Source organism: Microtus oregoni, unplaced genomic scaffold (genome assembly GCF_018167655.1).
Source record: "Microtus oregoni isolate MIOR12 unplaced genomic scaffold, Mior012 000011F_ref0000422, whole genome shotgun sequence".
Lineage (NCBI taxonomy): Eukaryota > Metazoa > Chordata > Mammalia > Rodentia > Cricetidae > Microtus > Microtus oregoni.
In genome coordinates, this window is record NW_024543070.1 from 17,508,830 (window position 1) to 17,526,393 (window position 17,564).

The 17,564-nt window shown below is 42.9% G+C and overlaps 1 protein-coding gene across 10 annotated transcripts in view; it reads right to left on the minus strand.

Annotated features, from left to right (window-relative positions):
* The window catches only part of LOC121453161 (ankyrin repeat and KH domain-containing protein 1), a 114,338-nt gene extending 100,840 nt beyond the window's left edge, over positions 1 to 13,498 (minus strand). For 5 of the 10 annotated variants that reach the window (XM_041659674.1, XM_041659678.1, XM_041659677.1 and 2 more), the window contains exon 1: positions 13,080 to 13,497. In XM_041659674.1, coding sequence (XP_041515608.1) covers positions 13,080 to 13,370 — 291 coding nt within the window. In that variant the 5' untranslated portion in view covers positions 13,371 to 13,497. Of the gene's footprint in view, positions 1 to 13,079 lie in introns of all 10 variants that reach the window. The other 5 variants (XM_041659681.1, XM_041659679.1, XM_041659680.1 and 2 more) reach the window with 2 other exon arrangements.
* Between the last annotated feature and the right edge of the window lie 4,066 nt (positions 13,499 to 17,564).

The window sequence follows — 17,564 nt, forward strand, 5'->3', positions numbered from 1 at the left end:
TGAAAGAAAAGGAGTGGGGAGATCAAGATGACTCAGTGGGTAAATATGCTTGCCATACAAACCTGGCAACCCAAGTTCAGACCCTAAAATTCATGCAGCAGGATAAAAAACCAACTCCCACACTTTGTTATCTGACCTACACACACACACACCATATAAACTTTTTAAAAACTCCTCACTTAAAGAGATTGAGGTAGGAAGATTATGAAGGTTGAAGTTAGTCAGCTATATAACACAACCTAGTCTCAAAAAAATTGGTTACAGCATGGTGCATACCTGTAGTTTCAGCTACTTGGGATGCTGATGTAGAATAAATGATCAATGAGATAAAGAGAAGCCTGGGCAACACAGCAAGAACCCATCTCAGAGAGAGAGAGAGAGAGAGAGAAAGAGAGAGACAGAGAGACAGAGACAGACAGAGAGAAACAGTAGCTATATAAAAAGAAGCTCCTCAGCCTATTGGCTAAAATCAAGTACACAGCTGAGCATGGTGACACATGCCTTTAATTCTGGCATTCTAGAGACAGAGGCAGGCAAATCTTTTGAGATCAAGGCCAGCCTGGTTTACAGCCTGGTTTTTAATGAGTTTTAGGACAAATCGGGTTATGTAGAGAGGCTTTGTCTCAACTGAACCCCCTCGGCAAAAGAAAAGTATATAAACAAATTTTAAAACCCAAAGGTCTGAATCAGGTCAAATACTTACTTTTGCTGGATATAGGAGTACACATCTATATCCTAGTCAGAAGCTAAGGAAGAATATGTCAAGTTCAAGGCTAGCCTGGGCTGTGTTATAGAAATCCTGCCTCAAGGGACTGGAGAGAAGGCTCAGAGGTTAAGAGCACTGAATGTTCTTCTGGAGGTCCTGAGTTCAATTCTCAGCAACTACAAGATCGGTCACATCCATCTGAAATGAGATCTGGTGCCCTCTTCTGGCAGAAATGCATGCATGAACACTGTACACATAATAAATACATCTTCAAAAAAGAAAAGAAAAAACATAGCACTAACATTAACTGACTATATAAGTTTGTGTATGTTATATATTGTATTTGTTTCCTCATATGCACATTAAGAACCATAATTTTTCTTATATGGTACCTACAAGGTTGGTTTTTAGAATATATAAGGAAGCATTTTAGTACAGTGGAAATGAGACCTCAACATATCATAGTTATTACTATGATTCTGGAAGTCAAAGTAGTGAAAGTAAATATTCTAGAACATACAAAATCTTGGTGTTCAGAACTATAGCAATTTGGTATGGCTCAAATATAAAAAGCAAATGGAGATCAGTGAGGATTAGTCTGTAAAGATAACAAAAGCAAAATCCAAAATAATTGTGTATGCTATGAAAAATATTTTTTCTTTGAGAGGGGAATATTCAACAGCCTATGCTAGCAGCAATCCCCATTACCTCAGTCTCCACAGCTCTTGAACTACAGGTTAAAATGAATATTTTAGTAAAAGAGAATTTACTCTGATATCAGGGTAAAGATCTAGAAACTAAGACTAAAGGCAGACAGGCAATTATAGTATAGATGAAAGATAGTTTCATTTACAGCAGAAGTGAGAATACAGAAAAAGGAATAAGATGTCTACAGTGAGAAGTAGAAGCAGTGTGAGCTATGACTTGGGTTAGGGCAATGAGTTACTACTATGATGTGGGATTTCCCTCTGTATGCTGTGATTACCATTAATGAATAAGGAAAACTGGCTTAGCCTGTTGAGAGCACAGAACTTAGGAGAAAACTAAGCTGAATGCTGGGAGAAAGAAGGGCGGAATCAGAGAGAGGCCACGGAGCCGCCAGAGATAGACGGGCTGAAACTTTGCTGGTAGGCCACAACCTTGCGGTGATATACAGATTAATAAAAATGGGTTAAATCAATATGTAAGAGTTAGCCAAAGAGCCGTCAGGGTTTTCTGCACTGTGGTAAGTCCTAGGTCCTCCCCTCTCCGTCCATATCTAGGAAGGTGAACATCCAAACTGGCTATGCTCCCACAAAGCCAGCACATTAAGCAGGATCAAAACCCCGTGCCATTGTCCTTTGCTTCTCATCAGCCCTCATTGTTCGCCATGTTCAGACTGGAGAGGGAGGGGGAAAGGAGTGGGGGGAGGGGAAGAAGGGTGGGAGGAGGGGGAGGGAAATGGGAGGCTGGGAGGAGGTGGAAACTTGTTTTTTTTTTTTCTCCTTTTCTCAATAAAAAAAAAAAGAGCCAATAAGAAGCTAGAGCTAATGGGTCAAGCAGTGATTTAATTAATAGTTTCTGTGTGATTATTTCAGGTCTAAGCTAGCTGGGCAGCCAGGAACCAACAAGCAAGGGCAATGCTACTTATAAAGATGATGAGGCTGAGTATGTAGCTCATTGCTAAAGCACCTGTTTAGGATGATGCCCAAAGCCAGGGATTTAATGTCCAGTATCACATGCACACACAAAAGGAGGAAGAAGGAACAGAATAGATAGAAGAAGGAAATGACTGTTTCAGTTTTAGAACTGGAGTCTGAGATATTTACAAAAAACAAGCAATAGATAGTTGGAAGGTCTCTTAAAGGAATCTGGGAATGATAGTACACAGCTGTAATCCCAGCACAGAGGTTAAGGAATGAGAGTGTGAGACTAGCCTGGGATACAAAGAAAGCACATGCACAGAAAAAATTTAAATAACTTAAATAATGGGGGTATCAGGCTGCTGATGTTTGTAGCTCAGTGTTAAAAAGTAATCAAGTCAAAGCTACATCAAAGACACTAAACAACAGGCCAAAGATATCAAGTAGTATCACCCCCAGATAAAAATTACTTAAGATAAAGAAAAGAGGGAAGCTACATGGATATCTTAAGGAGAATGTTCTCATTAGAGGGACCTGAAAATGGCAAAGGTAGAATATGCTGGTACAGTGTATAGGACATTAAGGGAGTGGCTTGGCAAGACAAAAGTACAAACTGCATTTGGCCATGCAAGTCTGTCAATCAGGGTTAAACTCCCTGAACCCAAGTGAAAAGCCAGACATGAGGCAGAGACAGAAGAATTACTCAGAAGCTCGTGGGACAACTAGCTTGCAGGACACAGTGCAGCAGCACAAACAAGAGACAGGGTACAAAGTGAGTGCTCACTCTGAAGTTTTCCTCTGTCCTCCACATGCATGTCATGGCATGCTCCTGCCCCCACCACAGAGTAAATAAGAGTTATAAGTAGTTGGACTTTTGTTAAAATATGAGCACAAGACAATAATCCATGATAACTGAGTAGGAATGCTTTTATTTTAGATTATTATCCTTGTAAGTTCACCTCTTTTTTAAAAAAATTATTTATTTTATGTATGAGTGTTCTACCTGCGTGTATGTCTGCACACCAGAAGAGGGCAGGGCATCAGATCCCACTATAAATGGCTTTGAGCTACCATGTGATTGCTGGGAATAAAGTTCAGGACTTCTGGAAGAGCAATCCATTCTCTTCTTTAAAAAAAAAAAAAATTCAATGGGAAAAGATCTTCACTAACCCCACATCAGATAGAGGTCGAGGTCTGATCTCCAAAATATACAAAGAACTCAAGAAACTGGACACCAAAAGATCACATAATCCAATAAAAAAAATGGAGTACAGACCTAAACAGAGAACTCTCAACAGAGGAATCTAAAATGGCTGAAAGAAACTTAAGGAAATGTTCAACATCCTTAGTCATCAGAGGAAAGCAAATCAAAACAACTCTGAGATTTCATCTTACACCTGTAAGAATGGCCAAGATCAAAAACACTGATGATAACTTAAGCTGAAGAGATTGTGGGGAAAAGGGAACACTTCTACATTGCTGGTGGGAATGCAAACTGGTACAACCCCTTTGGATGTCAGTGTGGCAATTTCTCAGAAAATTAGGAAACAACATTCCTCAAGACCCAATAATACCACTTTTGGGTATATATTCAAAAGATGCTCAATTGTGCCACAAGGACATGTGCTCAATTATGTTCGTAGCAGCTTTGTTTGTCATAGCCAGAACCTAGAAACAACCTAAATGTGGTACATTTACACAATGGAGTACTAAACAACAGAAAAAAATGACGACAGCTTGAATTTTTCAGGAAAATGGGTGGAACTAGAAAACATTATTTTGAGTGAGGTGACCCAGACACAGAAAAACAATTATCACATGTACTCACTCATAGGTGGTTTTTAAGCATAAAGCAAAGAAAGCCAGCCTACAAACCACAATCCCAGAGAACTTAGACAGCAATATGGACACTAAGAAAGACTTACATAGATATAAACTACATGGGAAGTAGAAAGTATAAAAAGACAAGATCTCCTGAGTAAATTGGGAGCATGGGGACCTTAGGGGAGGGTTGAAGGGGGAGCAGGAGAAGCAGGGAGGGGAGCAGAGAAAAATGTAGAGCTCAATAAATATCAAAAAAAAAAAAATAAGTAGCTTCAGCAGCATTGACACCAGAGAGACCCATTAAGCGACAGGCCCGTAGGCCTGGGCATGGTGGCGCCTTTAATTCCAGCACTTGGAGATGCAGAGGCAGGTGGAGCTCTGAGTTCGAGGCCAGCCTGGTTTACAAAGCAAGTTCCAAGACAGTCAGAGCTATGAAAGAGAAACCCTGTCTTGAAAAACCACAGAGAGAGAGAGAGACAGAGAGAGAGAGAGAGAGACAGAGAGAGACACAGAGAGAGACACAGAGAGAGAGAGACAGAGAGAGAGACAGAGAGAGAGACAGAGAGAGAGAGACAGAGAGAGAGACAGACAGAGAGAGAGAGACAGAGACAGAGACAGAGAGACAGACACAGAGACAGAGACAGAGACTGAGACTATGAGAGAGGCCATCTGTCAGCTGAGGGCAAGGCTAGCTTTAGGACCCTTGAAGGGCTGTGTGGTGGCTGCCTCTTGCCTTCCTTCCCTGAGATCATTTCCTCCCTGGCATCCTTGGCCAGGCCAGGTGCTGCTCCTCCTATATCTTGCCCTGGGGACGCTTGTTTCTTTGACTTTTGTTTTCCTAAAGATATCAGCCTAGTCTGCTGTTGGCTAGCACTGAGAAGACAGAGGCTGAAGACTTGCTGCAAACTCAAGGCTACCCAGTAGTAGTAGAGTTCCAGACTACCCAGGGCTACATAGCAAAACCCTGTCTTGGGTGAACAAGAATAAATAAAAGAGCTGGAGGTGTAATTCAGTTGGTTAAGGGCTTGCCTAATACGCATAAGGACGCCGGTCCCATCCCCAGTACCTTGTAAATCAAGCATGGTGGTACATACAGGCCAGGCTAAATTAGAATAAAATAATAAAAGGAAAAGCATCCCTTCCCACTCTGCATTCTTTGTGGTGAAATCCACATAACATAAAATTAACCATCTCAAGTCAGAGGAACGAGTAGTTTCTAGTATTTACACATTCAAACTATTGTGTGACCATCACCACTGCACACTGCAGAGCTGTCCTCTCATCCCAGAAGGAAACTATCCCCGGAGAAAACCCATGGCCCATCCCCCTCCCTGAGTCCCTAGAAGCTGTGACCCCTGCCCAGTCCCTGTGGATCTGCCTATTCTGGACATTACTTAAAAATAGAGTCCTATAGCGTGTTGTGAAAAAAAAAAATTTTTTTTCGAGACAGGGTTTCTCTGTAGCTTTGGAGCCTGTCCTGGAACTAGCTCTTGTAGACCAGGCTGACCTCGAACTCACAGAGATCTGCCTGCCTCTGCCTCAAGAGTGCTGGGATTAAACGTGTGTGACACCACAGCCCGGTGCAATCCATGCTCTTAACTACCAAGCCATCACTAGCCCATAGAAAAAAACCACTTAAACAAAAAAAAGAATTTCACTTCTGGTCATATATCCAAAAAATGGAAGGCAGTATCTAAACGAGATATTTGTTCACCTATGTTCACAGCAGCATTATTCACAACCATCCAAGGCTGGGCATGATAGCACGTCCCTGTCTGTAATTCCATTCCCAAGGCTGAAGGAATTCGAAGCTAGGCTGGGCATGGTGACTTTAATCCCAACACTAAGGAGACAGGAGGACCAATTTGAGGCTGGCCAGGTTTACATATGGAATTTCAGGACAGTTAGGACTAGAGAAAGATTCTGGGCTTATTTATTTACTTTTTTTTTAAAGAGTTCAAAACCAGCATGGGCTACAAAGCAAGACCCTGTGCCTCCTCCAAGACTAGAGAGCTGGGTGATTGTCCACACCTGTAGCTCCAGGAGGAGGAGCACAGGTTCAAAGTCATCCTAAACTACAATGGAAGAAAGGAACTGAGGGAAAAAGAGAAACGGGATAGACACCTGTTATCCCAGCATTTAAGGATTAAAGGCACAACAATTCTAAGTTATAGGCTAACCTAGACTGTATATGTGACACTGTCTCAAAAAGGGAGACAGGGACAACAAAGACGGCTATGCAGATAAAAACACTGCCACACAAACCTAACACCTGCATTGGATTCAGATCTCCAAATGGAAGGAGAGAACCAACTTCCAAAAGTTGTCCTCTGACCTTCACATTCAGGAATGGGTCATGGATTTCCTTCCTCATCCTTTCTTCCCTCTGATTTCTCACACATACAATTTTCTAAAAGAACATTAAAGAAATGAAAACAGGAATTCATTACTTGTCCTTTATTATATTTATGAACTACATGTTATATGTTTAAATATGCTTTTTTAAAAAAAAAAACAACAAAAACAACTCTCATACTTCGTTTCACAATACGGTCTTCTTCCACTCACATTAACCGGTTCTACATTGCTATAAATTCATAGCGCATATAATTACATCCAATGCATTAATTTATATGCTGTCTTACTGCTTTACAGAACAATATTGTCCAAGATTGATACTCTTGAAGTAAAGAACAGTTACAGTAATTCCACATAGCCTCTTCATTTAATATTTCCAATGTCTCCAAAATTTACACACTAGAATACAAAGTTCTATTTCCTATTTTATCACTGGTATTTATATAATAAAACCCTTTCTGTCTTGAACACACTAAAAGTCCTCATAACAATTTTTGTATGTTTACTTTCATGAAAACGAAGTAAACTTTTTGAAAATATTTAAAGTAAATGTTATTTTAACCAATAAACTTATATTGAACTTTTCAGTATCTTCTATTTCTCTCTTGTTCAGGTTATGTGTAAGCCTTGAGATGCTATTAAAAGCAGTGCGTCACCTTGTTTACCTAAAGTTTGAATACAGAGTATTCATGACAAAATTGCCATCCCTGACAAGTGTGATGTCTATACCAGCGGTTCTCAAGCAAGAGTGATTTTGTTCCCAGAAGGCATCATATGATTGAAGAATTTGGGTCTATCTCAATTATGTGGTTTCTACTGGCATCTAGTGGATAGATACAGATGTTGCTAATGCATAGGAGAGACCTCACAACAAAGAATCTGGCCCAAAATGTCAGTATGCTACTAAAAAACTCTGCTCTGTATTATGTAATAAATAACTAAATAACTATAAAAGAAATTAACTAGCTCTTTTGCCAGTGGAAGAAAAAAAACCTATGATCTGTGGTTTTGACTTAACTACTGACCTAACTATCTAGCCTGTGCTTTTGAATCTAAAAGTAATTTTCAGGAAGAGAAAAAAATTCCTACAAAGCTTCTGCTATAATAACTTTCAGGTCCATATTCAGTATCTTTGTCCTTTTACAAAATTGTAAATATAGCACATGCTTTAAAAACTATCAATATGATATACAGTTATTAAAAGAAAAAGACTATTATTAGCTACCTTAAAGAATGTGAGTTGAAGGGCTAGTTGAGGTGGGAAACTTTTACTTTCTATATTATCTTTTCTGTCTAGACTGCTGAATTGTTCTTCATGAAACTGTTTAGTTTATAATAATTTTAACCTTTTTTCCCTTTAATGGAGTTTGAACCCAGAGATAGATGTGCATTAGTCAAGAGTTCTACTCTACCACTGAGCTATACCTTAAGCCCCATAATAATTCCCCCTCCCCATAGTTTCTTTTTTCTTTCACTGTGTAGCCCTGGTTGGTCAGAAGCTCAATATATAGTATATAGACCAGGCTGACTTTGAACTCAGAAATCTGTCTGTCTGGTATTAAAGCTTATTTGTATGTACACCATTTTTATCATTTTAAAAGCTGCCACAAATTATTCAAATATATGCATACTCTTATGAGAGATAACTTAAAATATCAATCTAAAAAGTCCTTTCTTTAGGAATTTTTTCTTCGAACCTATTAAAAGGGCAGAGGTATCACTCTAAAATTTACATTCAAAAACTGGTTTGTAATTGGGCGTAATGATGCACGCCTTTGATCCCAACACTAGGAGGCAGAGGCAGAGGCAGAGGGGTCTCTGTGAGTCTGAGGCCAGCTCACATGGTGAGTGCCAGAACAGTCAAAGCTAAATAGTGAGACCTGTCTCAAAAAAACAAACAAACAAAAAATGGTTTGTGAGCTGGAAAGATGGTTGCTCTTCCAGAGGATCTAGGTTCAATTCCCAGAATCTATATGGTGGCTCAAAGCTGTCTGTAATAACTCCAGTCCCAAGGAGTTCCAATGTCTTCATCTGGCTTCTGTTGGGCATTGCACACAGATACATACAAACAAAACACTCATGAATGTAAAATAATGTTAAAAAAAAATAGGGGGCTGGAGAGATGGCTCAGTGGTTAAGAGCTCTTCCAAAGGTCCTGAGTTCAATTCCCAGCAACCACATGGTGGCTCACAACCATCTGTAAAGAGGTCTGGTGCCCTCTTCTGGCCTGCAGACATGCACACAGAATATTTTATACATAATAAATAAATAAACAAACAAACTGGTTTGTAAGAAGAGATAGCTTATTTAGTGGTTAAGAGCATGGACTACTCTTACAGAGGACTTGAATTCAGATCCTAGAATCCACAATTAGAACTGCCTTCCAGTTCTAGGGATTCTAAAAGAACCACAAATTTAGCATACAGGCACACATATACATATAAATAAAAGTAAATCTTTAAAAGATAATTTAAATTGACTTATATGGGTTTTGTTTGAGACAGGTTCTCATGTAGCTGTAGCTCAGGCTAGCTCTGCTATGAAACTGGGGTTGGCTCCTGATTCTTCTGACTCATTCTCCTAACTCACTGAATTTACCTAGCTCTAAGAAATTTTTAACCTGATCTCTATTATCAAATGCAAGTTCTGACTCCTCTAGTCAAGGATTTATGTGGAGAAGGAAGAGATTCAATAACCCTGAAGAAATACAAAACAGATATTCTCAATATTTAAAACCATACATAATAGTTAGATCTGGTGGCATTGACCTTTTAATACTGAGGCTGAAGCAGAAGTATTAAAAGTTTTAAGTCCAGTGTGGTGGCCTAGGCACTTGGGAATCCCAGCACTTGCAAAGCAGAGGTAGGTGGATCTCCTACCTCTGTTTTAGGACATTCAGGACAGCCGGGGCTTCACAGTGAGACGATCTCAAAAAAACAAAACAAACAAAAAACCAAGAGAGAAGAAAAGAAAAAACAACAACAACAAAAAACCCCAAAAAGTTTAATCCCTACTAAAGAGCAAGTTCAAAATTAGCCTGAGCAATTTAGTAAGCCCCTATCTCAAATCTTACAAAGAGATGCTAGGGGTGTAATTAGCGAATACTGCTAGCATATGCAAGGCCCTGGGTTTAATCCCCAGCGCCACTAAACAAATAACTAAATGATGGTATTCACTAAGATAATATAATTTTTGTATTTAAAAAAAAACGTATGGAGACTGGTGAGATGGCTCAGCAGTTGCAAACAAGCACATCTAGCCCAACCACCTCAGTTCAAACCCCAGAACTCATAATAGTAGAGAGAATTGACTTCCACAAAATGCCTACAACATCCAGAGGAATATTATTGCACACACATGCATTATGTATGCACACAGAATAATCGTAATAATAATAAATAAGATTAGGAGAAAAAAAGAAAAATTTACTAATAGTAATAGTCCTATCCCCTCCTCAAACTACAGGACCTTTCAATGTAACCAGCAAAGACAATACTGGGTCTTTTATTTCTCATTTCTTACATTCTGCCCCAAATGGGGAAGAAGACAATCTCCACTTCCAACTATGTAACAACTAATTAATTGTCTCTTAAATAATTTAGGAAATATGAAAATTAGGATTTTATTATTATTCATCAAATACTTCATAGGTTAGTAATTTTCTAAGAATATTATGTTATCCCTTTCAAAGCAACAAGATAGCTCATAAAAGAGAAAATAGAAAAGGTAAATAACTTACTTAAGCAAACAGTTCATTTCATTCACAAAAACAGACTATAGAACCTGCAACTTACTGCTGGTATGAAATATTTCAGGAATTTCTTTTCTGAAAGAAAAGAAAAACCACAAAAATAGCTTTTCTTTTCCACAGGCTAAGAATCTACATGTACATTGAACCCCACCCTATCTCCCCAAAAAAAGCTCTGTAAGCTCAGAGGATTACATTCCAAAGCTAAAGTTTTTTTTTTCTTTCTGTTGTTGATGTTGTTTTTAAAAGAAAACAAAAAGAAGGAAAGCCAGCCAGCCAATCAGACATAATGGAGGAACAGACAGAAGACTGCCTAGCACACACACAAGTCCAGCCTGGGTTACAATGTATAACCCTGCCCAAACAGAGAAAAAGATCTGAATATACACTCATACCCAAATTCATTTTGGGGGTGGCACAGAATATATAAGTAAACAGGAGAATAAGAATAGGTGTTCTGGCCAGGCATAGTGGCGCACACCTTTAATCCCAGCATTTGGGAAGCAGAGGCAGGTGGATCTCAGTGAGTTTGAGGCCAGTCTGGTCTACAAAGCGAGTTCCAGGACAGCCAGGGCTGTCAACAGAGAAACCCTGTCTTGAAAAACAAACAAACAAACAAAAAAAAACAAAAACAAAGAATAGGTGTTCTGAGGCTGAAAAGATGGCTCAGTGGTTAAGAGCACTGACTGCTCAGTTCAATTCCCAGCACCCACATGGTGGCTCAACAGCTGTAAATCCAGTTTCAGGGACATGACACCCTCTTCTGTACTCCTTGGGCATCAGGCACTCACGTGGTTCACACTATATAGGCAAAACACTATTACATATAAGACCAAATTTTATTTTTAAGTATGAAGCTAGGCATGGCAGCACATACACTCAATCCCAGTACTTGGAAGGCAGAAGCAGGCTGACCTCTATGAATTCAAGGCCAACCTGTCCAGGCCGGCCAGAGCTACACAATAAGACCCTGCCTCAAAAATATGAAACAGAGACAAAGGGAGAACCGACCTTACCTCAAAAATAAACAAAGTGGTGAAAATGTATAGATTTTACCCATAGCTTTAACACATTGTATGAAATGTGTGTTTGTATGTGTGTGTGACAGAAACAAACACTGAGACAGGAATTTGACTTGGAAGTTCACTAGCACTTTTTATCTGTGAAGAAATTTAAACACTATTCATTAAAAAGCAAATCAGTAACTTCTAATCTCATTCATACCAATTATGTCAAAGTGGCCCCCAAAATCAAGGAGACTACCTTCCTGTAACATTTAGAACAAAACCAACCTTTTCAGTCTTCCTTTCAAGTTACAAAGAAAAATGAAACAAAACTTTAGAATCTAAAGTTACTCACTGCGTTATTTCCTAGCTAAACATACATGTATTCTGAGTTTAGCTCAAGTTTGACTGAATGGATAAAGTCTTCCACAAATCCAAAATCAAGGGAGCTACAGACTCTCGCAATGATCAACTACCCAAGTAAAATTCTTCTCTCATCTTGACTTAGAATTTATTTCCCTACAGAGAAATTCAAAAATATGGATAGATAACATACATAGCTTTTTTCCCAAAGTAAAATGTTGAGTCCAAATAAACTCCTGTTTAGACCTAGAAACAACAGTGTTTAATTGTACTTTGCAGTAACTTCTTATTCTTCTCAAATGCACAAGCCAGGATTATGGTACACAGAAATTCCTGTACTTTAACACCAGGACCAGAGGTTAAAGTCACAAGGGATGAACCAGGCCTCACATAGGCCCAACAAAGAAATACTTGGCTAGGCATGGTGGTGCACACCTGTAATTCAGCACTGAGGAGATACAGGCACCGGCCCAGTCTACATACCAACTCACAGGCTAAATTAAAACATCCAATAAATCATAGTCAGAATTTAAAAAAGTAATAATTCTGGGCACTTAAAACATCACAGTACAGCACTCTCTTGACCACTGCCAAAAAAAAGAGTAACATACATGTATATGCATGCGATAAAGTGTGCAGACAGCTACAACTATGTGTTTGTCACCTTTTCCTCCGAGAGACCAAAGGCAGTATCTACAATCCTAAGTTGCTCTCACCCGAAATGAGCACACGGGAATATACACATGTGCTAAAAGAAATGAAAGCTCGACTTATTTTCTTCACAACAAAAGATGTCTGTAGGATACCTCACCTTCTCCCAGGCTGAAAACCTCAGCGTTCGACTATCCAGCTATCCCAAAGCTCAAAGATGCCTTGAAACTTCCTTTTCCTGCCTAACTTCACAAAACGTCCAAGAGCCAGTCACGTGACTCCTTTTCAGCGTGAAAGCTGAGAACTTAATACTCACCTGCCCCAAACTACAGAGAAAAGAAGAAGCGCTCTACTTAAATGCACAGGCAAAGCACCAGGGAGGCAGAGGACCAGCAAGGAGGGCTCCCTGAGCTGCCCGCGTCCGCCCGTCAGTTTCTCCGGCTCCCTCAGTACCAAGGGCAGGGACTCGGGCTCCAAAGACCCCGCCCTCCCCCATCTCCAACCCGGGGTGGGCGGGAGGCAGCGTGCGGAGTCCGGGTTCCCGCGCGAAGCTCGCCGAGCCAAGAACTCCCCTATTGTGGGTCGACAGGCGCTGACGGGAACCCGTCCCGCTCCAGACGCGCGCCGGAGAGCAAGCAAGAGCGCTCGCTAGGCCCGCGCCCGCTGCCACCGCCGTCGTACAGGCGACCGCTGTCAGCCAGCACTGCACCCGGGAGGCGGGAGAGCGGAGCCGCCGGCTGCCGGCCCAAAGAATCGCCCGGCTCCCGCACGCGATGTTAGAGACAAGGGTCCTGGAGCTATACCTCGGACACCTCGTCCTCGTCGCTCCCAGAGGCGCCGCCGCCGCCCGTCCTCAGCACGGCAGCCGCCAACTTGAAATCCAGCGCAGCGTCCCCTCCGCCCGTGCCGCCGCTGCCGCCGCCACCGACTCCCTGCGCGGGCCCAGCCTCCCCAAAGAGCCTCACGGTGCGGATTCCCAGCCCGACCCCTCCCGGCGGAGGAGGCTCCGAGGCCCCAGCTGGGGCGGATCGCGGAGCTACGGAGTCCAAATCCTCCTCGAAGGAGGTGCCGCCACCCCCGCTGTCCGTCAGCATGGTTCGCACGCGGAGCCGGGGACACCGCCGCCGCCGAATCACTCGCGGCCACCGCCGCGGCGGATCCCAGGAAGGTGAGGAGCAGCAGGAGGAAGAAGCGTCTCCGTCTCCCCCCCCCTCCCGTCCCAGCAGCGCCACTAACTTCTCACTGCCTAACCTGCTGCCTCCCGCCCCTGCGACTCATCACTGGTCGCGACTCCCAGGCGCCCGCGAACCATTGGCCACAGCAAGCTGTCGCTCACGCTCGCCGTCACGCGCTGCTAGCTGGCTCTCGGCCCCCAAGCTGCGTTGACCCGCGCAGGCCTAGGCGGTTGTGAACGCCCGCCTCCTCCGCCTCCCGCACCGACTTCCGGTCTTCGCCTCTGCCCATTGGCCGGCCTCCATGACTAGCGACTCACGACCTTAAAGCGGATTAGTCGGCCCGGCGGTCACTCAGGGGGAACCCTAACAATGGGGAACTCAATTGGTGCCAGGGACTGTCGATCATTTTGTCACGGGACGTCGCGTGGTACAATTGGCCTGTGGGGAGCTTGTTCGTCCCGCCCCCATCTGAGGTGACGGGAAAGGGCCGGGGAATTTCCATCGCTCGTTAAAAGGAGGGCTGAAGTGAAACCCCGCAAGAATGAACAAAATACGAAGTAAACCTAACCCTTGGCTCGGAGAGTCTTGTGCGTCCGCGGTGCAGGAGGCGTCGAGGTAACAAAGTAGCTCCCACCTGTCGCTCTCCCTCGGGCGCCGCGGCCGCGGCCGGAAGTAGCTGCGCGGGGATTGGCGGAAAGAAGCAGTCAGTCTCCGCGCAGCCCCGTCTTCCTGCCATTTCCCGGTTGGAGGCCCTCGACGTCAGTCACCGCGGCAGGCTCCGCCTCTGGGACTGGTGAGGCTACTTAACCCGTTGGCCTCCGGCTGCTGGGGAAAGAGCCGGGGACCGGGAGCTGCTCTCCGCGGGCCGAGCGGGTTCTGCTCGGCGCCTCCCGCCCGTCCAAGCTGGAGCCTGCGCGCGGAGGTTAAGCAACCCGGGAGCCGCTCGGGACGACCGCCCCGAGGCTTCGGGGCCCGCCCGCGCGCGCGCGCGCCATGGGGTGGACGGGCTGCACAGCCTTCGGGCGGATGGCGGCCGCGGGCTGGACAGCTCCATCCCTCAGTCCCGGGAACTGTCCGGCGGAGGAAGGTGGAACGGTGCGCTGAATCCGACCGCAAGGCTGGACGCGGAGAGGAGGGCGTGCTCGCGGGCCATTTCTGGTCCGCGGCCGCCACTTATTTGTTTGATGTTACTCTCTGTAAAATGGGAACGTAGAGCACCCGCCCCACCGGTTATGAACTAAAGCGCACTGAGGTCAGCAGAGTGGCCAACTTATAGGAAGATTTGTTTTTCTTAGTCTGTCCTCTGTTTCTTCAGGAGCCCGCTGCCCATTCAGGGTTCTGCCAGCTAAACCACTTCTAACAAAATTTCTGACCAAGGAGGTCACCGGTCTCTAATGGTTTCCCTTCCTCTCCCTCTCAAATCCCCTTCCTCCCTTTATCAATTAAAAAAAAAAAAAAAAGTTGAAAATGTTATAGTCCCTCAGTATTTAAAGTTAAAAATCACAAAGGAATTTGGTGAAGTTTGTATGACAAATGTTTTTTTACTCTGCTAATTACACAATACAATATCTGTACAATAGAATGACTATTCCATATAACTACAGCTCTGTGCTTTATTTATTGTACAGTTATGTCTGTACACATTAGCTGAAAAGAAGACTTGTCATCTTCTCCTTAAAGCTCTTATAAAGAATTCTATCTATCTCGATTTGCAATATTTAGTATTTCAGCCGGGCGGTGGTGGCGCACGCCTTTAATCCCAGCACTCGGGAGGCAGAGGCAGGCGGATCTCTGTGAGTTCGAGACCAACCTGGTCTACAGAGCTAGTTCCAGGACAGGCTCCAAAGCCACAGAGAAACCCTGTCTCGAAAAACAAAACAAAAAAAAATTAGTATTTCACACACCCCCATTATTATTTATTATTCTATAAAGAATATCAATGGGCTGGAGAAATGGTTGTGCTGTTAAAAGCCAAGCTCACCAAAACATCAAAAATACAGTGGGATTTTTTTTTTCTGAGCATCATTAAGCATGCATGCTTGTAATACCAGCACTTGGTTCTGCCAAGCATTTTTTTTAACTTCTTAGACTTCATAATTGCTCATTTTGACATTTCTAGATAGTGAGTGGTAGAAAATGGGAGAAAACTTATTTTATGTAACTTTGGTTGGTTTTGGTTTTTCAAGACAAGATTTCTCTGGGTAATCTTGGCTGTCCTGGAACTCACTCTGTAGACCAGGCTAACCTGGAACTCAGAGAGCTCCCCTGGCCTCTACCTCCCAAGTGCTGTGATTAAAGGCATGCCCAGCTAACATATACAATTTTACTTAGCCTGCATCTTACACTGTTTTCAAGGCATGTGTAACTAGCTCACAACCCAAACTAAGCAACTAAGCAGAAAAGAAAAAAAAACTTAGCACTGCCCAACCCACCTCAAAGCTGGCTTATCCAGAATTGGTTTGGATACGTCCTTAGGCAAAAACAGGTATTGACTGGTGCAACATTACAAAGGAACTATTTGTCATTGCTACCATAGGTACAGAAAGAATTTCTGATGCAACTCAAATAAATACATTAGAGTATTTAAACAAAGTAATGAATCTTAAAGAGAGGAAACCAAAAGCTGGGTATTTTCAATTCCTCCATCCTTGTGAGAACTTCATACTTGTTGATTTGTGCCTAGCATCTAGCCCATAGAGCATGGTCAATATGATTGAGCAATAACCATTGTTTCCCCTAAACCTTTGCCTGACACACCTGTCAGTCAGTAGTTTATCACTATGGAACTCGAAGTCTCCTAGACTTTGGTGACTGCTGTGTGGTTCAGAACGACTGACTATTCCATATAACTACAGCTATGTGCTTTTATTTATTTTTTAAAATTTTCTTATGTGTATAACTGTTTGTCTACATGTATGTCTGTGTACCACATGTGTGTCTGGGACCCACAGAGGCCAGAAGAACTGGAATTACAGATGGCTGTGAGCTGCCATGTGGGTGCTAGGACTCAGACCCCAGTTCCTCTGCAAAAACAACCAGTGCTCTTAACCACCAAGCTATCTCTCCAGGCCTTTTGTGTGTGTGTGTGTGTGTGTGTGTGTGTGTGTGTGTGTGTTTGCATGTTCCACAGTGCTATTTTGTGGAGGTCAAAGAAGAACTTGCTGGAGTGGGTTTTCTCATTTCACCCTTACAGAGTTGCCAGGGATCTAACTCGGGTTTCCAGGCTTATGAGTAAGCGTATTTTTACTCAGTGAGCCATCTCACCTGCTCCTGATTTTTATTTTATGAAGTAGGGTCTTGCATAGCCCAAGCTGGCTGCAAACTTTCAACACAGAGGAGAGTTCCCTTGAATTTTCATCTTTCCTCTTTCATGTCCTGTGCCTGGCTGGATTTTTATTTTGTTTTGGTTGGTTTGTTTGTTTTTATTATGTAGCTGTGACTGACCTGGAACTCAATTTACCAGGCTGGCATCAAACTCACAGAGATCCTTCAAAGTAGTAGGAATAAAGGTCGTGCCACCTGGCATATTTGTTGTTATTGGCTAGAATTCTGTTGCCCAGACTAGCCACACATGTGTATATGTGTGTGTGTTTGTTGAGTTGGGTATACCTGTAATTCCACCATTCAGGAAACTGAGGCAGGAGAACTGAGAATTCAAGGCCAAATGGGCTACATGGCATGACCCTGTCACAGTCAAGCAGTATTTGTAAGAAGTGAGCATTGGAATAAAAACTATCCCAGAAAAAACTAACAAGGGTGCTTACTGTACTGTGTTTGTCCTCATGTGTTGTGTTTTGTGTTTTGAGGAGCTCACACAGGACTTCATGTATACTAGGTGAGGTCTACTCCTGATCTACATCCCCAGTAATATACGGTGTATTAATAATGCTTCCAAGTGTGCATTTCTATGTTACCCTCTTTCAGACAGGCAAAGAAAAAGGGGGCAAACTCTACAGCCTCAGAGGTTTTGTTTGTGGTTTTGGGGGTTGGGAGAGTGGACCAGGGTCTGACCTTTGCCTACTGAGTGCTGGGATGGCATATGCCACTATCTGAAAAGAAAGTGAATTCTTTAAACTTAATAGAAGTTTTTTTTTTTCATTTTTTGATAAAGGG